The following is a 9,478-nucleotide window of genomic DNA, read 5'->3' on the forward strand; positions in this document are numbered from 1 at the left end:
AAATTATCTACAGAGGAACTGTTTAGAGGAAGTGATACCAAGCTGAACACAGGAAGGTAAAAATAAACCTTGTTTAAACTGCTGGCAAAGCTGCATGGACACAGAGCAACTGCTCTTAATTATCACCAAGAGCTTGTACATGGCTGTATCTTAAATTTATTCTCTATAGGGTGAATAATTTCTGCTGTTAATTCTACAGTTTACTTAAATCACAAAAACTAGCTGTCAGGCAAATTTTAAATGATGAGAGTTAGCTGGAATAATATAAATTTTCTATTCAAAGATAAGCAAGGAAGTTCAAAACAGCCTCTACAGAAGCAACTTTTGCTTTTTTCAGGTGATTTCCTTTTTAAATTTACATCCATCTGGACTTAGAGTTCCAGTGTCTTTTAGAAGGCAGGTTCTTCAGAAAACAGATGTACTTTGAGGAGCAAAATGTGCTTGTTTGTTCACCAAAATTACATTTTGTTTAAAAGTGAGGGGTGTAAAGAGGAATTCAGCCCAATGAACAGAGAGAACGAGTCATAATGAAACTGAAAGACATCTCTGGAAAAGAACAAACACCTTTATTTAAAGGTAAGTTATATTGTTGGGTGTTCTCCCACAGTTTGGCAGCAGCCAGGACAGAGTAGACATCAGTATAAAAACAAAGCCACAACAAGCAGTAATGAAATTTGGGCACACATTTCATATTTTGGGACAGTAATGACACGGTAATGAAACTTACCAGAAACATCTGATGCATCTATTTAGCAAAAAATAGATTTTGAAAGGTAACACACTCACACAGAATTCCTCTCTTAATACAAAACTAACCTTGGCTGTTGCAACTCCTCTTGTGTTACACCAAACACATTTTTTATTTTCATGTAGGATATTTAGAATTCTAAAATAATGCAAAGGGGAGGAACAGCCATTAGGGCTTTTGTGCTGCAGGCCCAGAGCAAATCCACAAATTCCTATTTCTTACAGCTTGCAATATCAAAGCCTAGAGCATTCAAGACACTTCCAGAGAACTATCTGCAAAGTGTTTTTAGTAGGAATTACCTTACCCATTCTTCATATTTTGTTTATTACACAAAGAAACAGTGACAAATTCTGCAAGTTCTTTCAAATAAATCTGTTTCTTGCTATCCATCCTCTTCAGAACATTGATTTGTACTGATTTGTGCAAGAAGAGAAAGACCTTTGGTGTCATTCCACTTTCCAAATGACATTAACAGTTCTCTGATAAAAAACATAAACAGTCCTCTGGTTAAGAATTTCAAGGTCACCATGCAAGTCAAGCAAATGCCCTTCAGCCTCTTCCTCCTTGTTTTAGGGTTGTTGGTTTTGTTGGTTTTTTTTCCCCCCCAGTTACAGAATCTCACAGGTGGAGAGCATGGCAAAGCAGTGATCATGAGCTCTGGTTGCATTCTTGATATTTTCCACTGCTTAGTTCATCATAATAAAGTTAGATTTGCAATGAGCTGAAAAGGAGAAGAAAGACACTGTTCAGTATGTTACAATGATTCTGATTTATATATTTGCATATGGATTTCTGCATTATGTAAATAATTAGGCTTTTAGGGTCTGGACAGATGTTTCTGGTTTAGGATGGAGTATCATATTATGACAGACAACTTTCCTTCCTTTCCTTGCTGCAGTGATAGTTCCCAAAAAGCAGTATTTATCTTCACTTTCCCCACTACTACCCACAGATTCTTGATCACAGGAAAATTGCTAAACACAGGCCCCTAAAAGGGAAGTTGTCTGTGAAAATAGCTGGCAGGCATTCCTATATTTAGCAATCTTCCTCCTAAACATTATTTGCAAGTTGTAACAGACACAAATGGAAGCAGGTATGCAAGGAATAAACGTGACTTACCTATGAACTCTGTGACAGGATCATGTTCACCTTCTGTTTTTATAGTGCCTGCAATACTTTCGTTCTCCAAGATTGGAAGAAAAAGCTGTACAAAGTCTGAGGTATATGGAGGAGCAATCACATCGAGCACCTGAAACAAACAAAAACTGATGATTCTTGTACTTACAGGGGGAGGAGGGAACAATATTTAATTCATATATCAGTCTTGGAAGCATACAAGCAGTTGGATGGAGAACAAGAGGTCTCAAGTGCAAGTAATCAGTTATGTACTCTCAGGGTGCTCCATGAGTACCTTGTTACTTCCAGAAGTCAGGATCAGTAGGACCAAATCACATCTGGTGAACACTGAGACATTGCTCAGACTCTGACCTGACTTGAAGCATTTCTGAATATCCAAAACACATGGAGCAGATTTCAAACTTGATCCCTAGACTTCAGTAAACAGTTTTTGCTGCTGACCTCTGTCACAAAGTATCTGATGAGGGAGATGTCGGTGTCCAGCTTCTCCAGGCATTTGCGGATGTAGCTGACGACGGGCAGGACGTAGCCTCGGCTCAGCGAGTGAACCATCCTGTCCAGGAGAGTCTTCTTCAGCTCCAGCTGATGGGGAAGGGAGGAAGAGCCAACACTTCAGAGTGTGCACTTTTATTAATTCAATATCTGCTGTGCTACATTTTAACCACTTCTACATTAACCCTGCTGTGAGAGCAAAAGGAGCAACAGATGTGAAGTAACAAAAAATACTGAATATCCTCTGAGTATCACCTGCTCCATCACATCCAGCTGAGAATGTTCTGTTTCAAAGAGCTTGACAAGAAGCTGCAGAACTTGGGGATGAAGCAGCTGATGGCACGTACTGATCTGCAAACAACACAGCAAAGTGAGATGCTCAGAACTGTAATTTAAAACACAATTCACCAGACAAGTTTACATTGATGTTCAGTGCCAGACAGAAATTCATTTACAAAAGCATTCCATCATTTCTTTCTATAATGCCCAAGTTTTCCTGGCATAAATAATGCTGAGCTGACAAAACCAAACAATTTACTCAGAATAGATTCATCTCTGCATATTTACTGCCTTACTGCAAACGACAGGCAGTCAGTGTTACACAAGAACCAGAACTGTTCTTGCTCTCCAGCACAATGTCCAGACACTCTTACCTCATCCAGCAGTGCCAGGTGAACTGGGGTGTGATCAGTCTGCAGCTGGAAGTACCGTGGCTCTGACACTGTCCAGTCCACCCACTTCAACACACCCATAGCCACCACTGGGAACCTACAGAGAGACATCACTTTAGCACAGCAGCATGAAAAATAAATGGAAGTTTTATTAGGAACCCAAAGTAATCTGCCATCACTTTCCACTGGCACAGAAAAGCATGGTCTGCCACCCAAGGAAGACAAGTTGTGTGTGAAAGACAGGATTCATGAGTCATGAGAGACTCCCAGCCTCTCTGCTCACCTGATGCACTGATAGAGAGTGCTCAGTTCTGCAACCAGCTCTGATGCCCCTTTGTTCTCATTGCAACACAGATTGTGAACAGTCTCAATGGCTTTTGAGGTCGACTTGAGTTCATCCTTGTTGATGCTGACTCTCTTGTTCTGCAAAATTATTGCAAAGTTGGAATGCAAGTGTTGCAGATGTCTTTTGTTATTTAAGGAAAGGAGCTTGACCTGCAATAAACCTAGGATTGCATCCTGTGTCTCAAAATTCAGACTCACATGCAAGTTTCAGAAGAATTAATTATGAGTGAGCTGAAGTACATACAAGGATGTTTGCTTTATTTAATTCTCAGTGCACTCAGACTTTTGTTTGATCATCAGGATCTACACTTGTTAATCACCTCAGCTGAAGGCAGAAGCATTTCATATTAAAATAATTAAACTAAGCTGAATGTATTCTTTTAAACTGAGCGACTTCACAACCATACATTTTCTTCAGCAGAGGCAGGCTGCTGCAGGTAAAAAAGAATATTCTTCACAGAAGTGAACATTACCTTTTTCCACATCTCTACAACACTAGCTGCATATGCCAGTATGTGGATATATTTATGTTTGTGATCCTGGTTGATCTTAGCACCTGGTTTAAACAAGGACTGCATGAAGAGGTCCAGAAATGCAGGCACTCGAATCTGTGAAGAGAAAGAACATTTTATCAGAGCCTGAGAATCATGAGAAGTGACTAAAAATGGAGTTTTTGCATTTGATATACCTTGCATAGAACAAGATAAACACATTTTCCTTTAAGAATACATCAAACAGTTTTCTAAAGAGACACAGACTTTTGAAAGAAAAAAGGAAAAAAAAGGCATCAGTTACAGACCATATTTCCAAAGTACCAAAATCTTGCCTTTTCTTACCAAAACCCATGTTAGAACAATGCAGTGAGAAACGTGAAATGTATAATTTAGGCCTATTTATAACAAACTGCTAAAGTGGCCAGGGGATTTTTTCTGAATTTTTTTTTGTTTATTTAAAGAATTAATTCCTTTTATTCCTTGCCATCTTTATCTCCTATGGAAAAGTTCTTTAATTTAGTTATATGTCAAAACACAACTTGGAATACTTAAAAAATCCCACCAGAAGTACCATGAAGCTGATGCAAACCAGAATGCAAGTAGCAGCTTCACTTTTAGACATTACTAACAATTACAGAGGGACAAGTGAGTGCTAATTCAATTTTTGTGTCCATACAACACTTAGCACAAGGCACTCCATTTCCGAGTGCTTCTGTAACAGAAATAAGTTTCCGAAGTTACAAACAGGTGAATACTGACCAGTTCTACTGGAGGTGGGTCCATGCTTGTAAACATTTTGAAGAGGACAGTGATATCTGCTGGATTCAGAGCTCCTTTGGACAGCATTGCCCCCAGAGCCTGGCAAGCTCGGGGGTAGGAGGCTGCAGTACCCAGTGCTAAGGTGATCTGACTGGCATCGTGGCCTCTGCAGGTAGAGCAAACACACACAGTGACTTATTTTCTTAATTCAGACATTTCAGATGAAGTCTCACTGAGTCAACAGGGCATATTCTATGGGATGTAATGCCTTAGGGTAATTACAGAAATAGGCCTGTGTTTGCCTTGCTTATTTCCTAAAATGTTGACAGAAAAATAAAAAGATATTTCTTAATAGAGAGAAACATCAAGTCTTTGCTTTTCCAGTTTCAGGTCTCTCTGGTACAGAACACTGAACTTTTCTGCTATGCCACAGCTTCAAGCCCTGCTACAAGAGCTGCTTTGTTGCAGCTGAAGATTTTCCTTTGCTGGTGAAAGGTGATGAAGGACGAGCAAAAGCCAGCAGCGTTTACAGGCTGTGGTGAGCTCCATTTCCCTGCTCCCACAGGTGCCACTCACTTCTCGTGGGCGTAGCGCTGAACCTCCTGCGCGATGCGTCGGACAGCGGAGCCGCCCTGCTCCTCCTGGGCCAGGATGGACATCATGGACTGGGCAAAGAGGTAAGTGTGTTCTCCATGGCACACCATCTTCTGTGAAAGCACAGCACAATCTCACCAGACAGCAAGGAAACATCCCCATGTCCTTCTGGGATTACATTGCCGCAAGAGCAAACAGCGGAAAAAACAAACAGCAAAATTGCGAAGGAAAAACCCAAAGCAAACAACAACAAAGCCAAAACCCCAAAAGCCAAGAGGAAAACACAGAAAAGCACTGACACCACACAGGAAGAAATTTCTGAATTGAGAACCTCATTTCTCAAATTCCAAAACTGAGAGGAAAATCTATTCTTCTTATGCTCAGTACTTTCTCTGCAGTATTTGAGCACTAAGAGAAGTCCAAAGTCAGCTGAAAATCACTGTGCTGTTTCAGGATACTGAAATGCTGGGTTGACTCAGATGGCAACTTTCACACTGATGTGGATGATAAGAGAATTATTTTCATTTGCCAGGGGACTGACAATACTAATCTTTAGATCTTGAAGTACATGTGAAAGACAACAGTTCTACACCCATCTTTTTACAATCCATTTAATAAATATAAGAAGTGTCACATAAGCGACCCAAAGAATTCTTGGTCACAGAATGACCAAAAAGCATAAATTTCTCTTTTAACTCAGATATACCCTCTCTTCATAAGCTTTTGTAGGACATCAAGATTGGCTACAATCCCACAGTGATCTGTACCTCCTAACTGGAAAGCAGAACACTTCTTTTTCCACATAAAAAGGAAAAAAAAAAAAAAAAAAAACCCAAACTTACAGCAAACTCAGGGAGGTTTTTCTCAAGGTTTTCTTCTCCTCCATCTAAAATTGTTGCCAGAGATGTACGCAGGACTCTGGAAAATACTTCTAGTTGCTGACATGCTGTTGAAACACTGGTTATTTCCCCTTGATACCCAGCATCAGATATTAGCTATAAAAATAAAAACATCACAGAAATCTTGTGTTATTTACATTTCTATTTCCGATATCCTAACAAATCTAGAAGAACACAGAGAATCTAAATTCCACCTCTGCATACACTGACTGGAATTCACATTTATATTGTGGTCTACAGAAAAGGAAACCAATAAAGATGCAGCAAAAATAAAGCACAATAATAATAAATGTAGCAGAGCACACCAAAATATAACATTCTTTTCTTGTAATGGAAAGATACAAAACTGAGACTCCATTGCACCAGAAATCCAGAATTTTCAAACAGAGATGAAAGGAAAACAAATAGGAAAAAAAAAAAAAAAAGACCCCCACACCTCAACAAAAACTGAAAAAGCAGTACTTCAGACTGGGAAATTACACTTACTCCAATCTGTAGCACAAGTCCTCCCACCAAGGTGTACTTTTACTAATTAGTATTAGCAGGAATACATAAAAGACACAAGCAAGACCACAACTAATATTTGATGCCAGAACAATTAGCCCTCTATGGATATTCTTACTAATTAGACTTAAGCATAGTACCTTCACAGTAAAATTAAGCATTAAACAATCAGGATGGGCTTCTGCCAATTTGTAAAAAAGGTCTCTCCACGTGGTATGTGCTATCATTTGCTCAAGCCAGGCTGGAGTCTGAAAAGAAGAAAGAAATTTAAGAATGTCTTGTTGTCAGGATCATAAAAAGCAAGGTTTTTACCTCTCAGCAGTCCAGTGAGTAGTTCTACAGAGCTTTATTACAAAGGAGGTTGCATTCCAAATTTCCGAGTTCTCTAAACTTGGAAATTTGGAATGCAACTGAGGACTGAGGACTCCAGTCAGACAGAGCTGGAGAGCTGGTTTTCTGAAACCAGTTGTTCCTCAGCCAAAGAGCTTTGAAGGTTCAATTTCCCTTCACCACTCCATCAGATGAAGGTGTCTAGGAAGGATCCTCTGTAGGGACAGCAACAGGGATGCATGCACACCTCTCCTTCCTCTGTAAAGATGGAATCTGCTTTCCGAGGGTCAAAGTGCTTGATCAGTAAACTCTTCAAGTGGTTCTCTACAGTCTCCTGAACCTGCATTGGCTCAACACCTGCACAGAAGGAACAAAGCACTTGGCAGATGCAATGCAGTCCAGTGGAACACAGTAGCAGCATCCCACACTTTCCAATGAGAACAGAAACCACTCCAAAATTTATCAGCACAGAGAAGATGAGAGGAGAGCCATCAGTTCTGGTACTGAGCCACACTGAAACAGATTTACAGATTTTCCACCTCTTTTTCCTAAATACTGAACTGTTTAGAGTCTCAGGTCACCTCTTTCTCTCCTCATCAGAGTCACAAAAAGCAATGCCCAGGACTGTTACTGGTGTAACAGCTAAATGCAGGGGTATCTTAACCAAAAAAGGGATTACCAGGGGCACAAACCTACATTACTACACACTGAAGTTCATCCTTTTAAATATTGGTTATCAGTAGCTTTGATAGTATTCTACAAAATAATACATAAATAGCAATGAGTAGTTCTACATTTCGGAAATCAGAGTATAATAATTTTGATAATATAATAACGATTACATAATTAATTCCATTACAGGATAAAAACACTGCTTATACTGTCTATATAACAGCACCCTTGCTCTTTGAATGAAATTAAAAAGAAGCTATAATTTATGCAGCTGTTTCAACTATAAAACCTTTTATAACACAGTTTGTTGGCCTTTCATCAACATATTGCTTCATTATTCTCCAAGTGGAATAAACCTATTATTATAAAGGATTTAGCCATATACAGGATGACAACTTTATAACAATCCACTTCCTGTGTATGATCAAATTTGCCACAAATTCAGAGATTTCTGACAGAATATAGACCCATAATACTCTGTATCTTGTATCATACCTGTCTGAATGAGCCACTCTGCCAGCAAATTGACAGTCTGTGCCACTGCAGTGTAGTTTTCAGAGAGGAGCTGAATTACATTCTCTGGAGATCCTCCTGCTTGGAAATATCTGATGAAAGAATTACAAAAAAACTATTTGAGTCATATTAAAACCAAAAATAAATAGAAGTCTAAATTTAACGGGAAAACAACAGCACCATTTATAGATTTGCACACATTTCCATACGAAGTGACACCTCTAACACACTATAACACACATCAGGTCACACTCACCTCTTTAACGTGTTAAATATAGACGGTTCCATTATATAATCAGGCGTTGAAAATTTCTTCAGGCACTCCTGCTGAACTTCGGCATCATCTTCTCCCTCCCCATCCTCATCATCTTGCTGTTCACAAGCACAGTCAGGTCAGCCTCCCTGTCCCGTTTCCCCCCACACTCCCATATTCAGGCTCTTTTTGCCCACAGCAGCACACACACCTCGGCTCAGCGCCCCGACAGACAGCGATTATTAACGGAGAAGGCACAAAAAGCAGCAGCGCCTTCCCCGTTTAACCCCGGGGCCCGGCGCAGCCCCGGCCCCCGGCCCTCACACCCGGCGCCATCGCCTCAGCCCGGAGCGCCCTCGGCGAGAGCGGGAGGGCCCGGGGGACGCTCCGGGACCCGCCAGGGGGTCGCTCCGGGTCCCTGCCGGGGGTCGCTCCGGGTCCCTGCCGGGGAATACTCCAGGATTGTCCCGCAGGATGCTGCGGACCCAGGGGAACGCTCGGAGTCCGTGCCCAAGGGTTGCTCCGGGACACGCCTGGGGCTGCGGTCATCCCTCGCCCCGCTCCCCCCGGCGCTCACCGCGCCCCCGTCCGCCTCGCTGCCCCACTCGGCCGCGCTGCCCTCGAAGTAATCGGCCTCCTCCATGGCTCCGGCCCGGCCTCCCTGCCCGGCGGCCGGAACGGGCGGAGCGCCGCGGAATGGCGGCGGGGGCGGGGCGGGAGCCGGCATGACGGCGGATGAGGGGCCCCTGAGGGCCGGCTCTGAGGGGCTGCGGGTAGTGGGCACACACCCCTCAGCGGGGAAAGAACCGGTGGAAATGTAAAACCAAACCGCCCTGCAAAGCCTCCTGGCGCAGCAGCAATCGGACGGGAATTGCAAGGGAAGAGGAAAGAAAGGGATGTGTTGCTCCAAGGGGTGTGTTCTCCGTAGGACGTGTTGTCCAAGGCATGTGTTCTCCGTAGGACGTGTTGTCCAAGGCATGTGTTCTCCATGGGATGTGTTCTCCATGGGATGTGTTGCCCCAAGAGATATGTTCTCCAAGGGATGTGTTCTTCATTGACTGCAGGAC

The 9,478-nt window shown here is 42.1% G+C and overlaps 1 protein-coding gene across 3 annotated transcripts; it reads right to left on the reverse strand.

Moving 5' to 3' along the window:
• Positions 1-545: 545 nt before the first annotated feature.
• Positions 546-9,131, reverse strand: NELFCD (negative elongation factor complex member C/D). 3 transcript variants are annotated; one of them, XM_009093134.4, is made up of 15 exons: positions 8,989-9,130; positions 8,415-8,530; positions 8,141-8,250; positions 7,221-7,330; positions 6,784-6,891; positions 6,083-6,235; positions 5,223-5,353; positions 4,647-4,812; positions 3,867-4,001; positions 3,332-3,471; positions 3,031-3,145; positions 2,633-2,728; positions 2,327-2,467; positions 1,868-1,997; positions 546-1,469 (listed from the first exon to the last, which is right to left on the reverse strand). In XM_009093134.4, exons 1-15 carry the CDS (start codon positions 9,052-9,054, stop codon positions 1,435-1,437), a joined length of 1,752 nt encoding a protein of 583 aa, XP_009091382.3. In that variant the 5' UTR covers positions 9,055-9,130; the 3' UTR covers positions 546-1,434. The 3 variants fall into 3 exon arrangements, with proteins under 3 accessions (XP_009091382.3, XP_050838175.1, XP_030088752.1); XM_050982218.1 differs by lacking the exon at positions 8,989-9,130 and adding an exon at positions 8,623-8,972; XM_030232892.2 differs by lacking the exon at positions 546-1,469 and having other exon boundaries at positions 1,791-1,997; positions 8,989-9,131.
• Positions 9,132-9,478: the final 347 nt, after the last annotated feature.

Source organism: Serinus canaria, chromosome 20 (assembly GCF_022539315.1).
Source record: "Serinus canaria isolate serCan28SL12 chromosome 20, serCan2020, whole genome shotgun sequence".
Lineage (NCBI taxonomy): Eukaryota > Metazoa > Chordata > Aves > Passeriformes > Fringillidae > Serinus > Serinus canaria.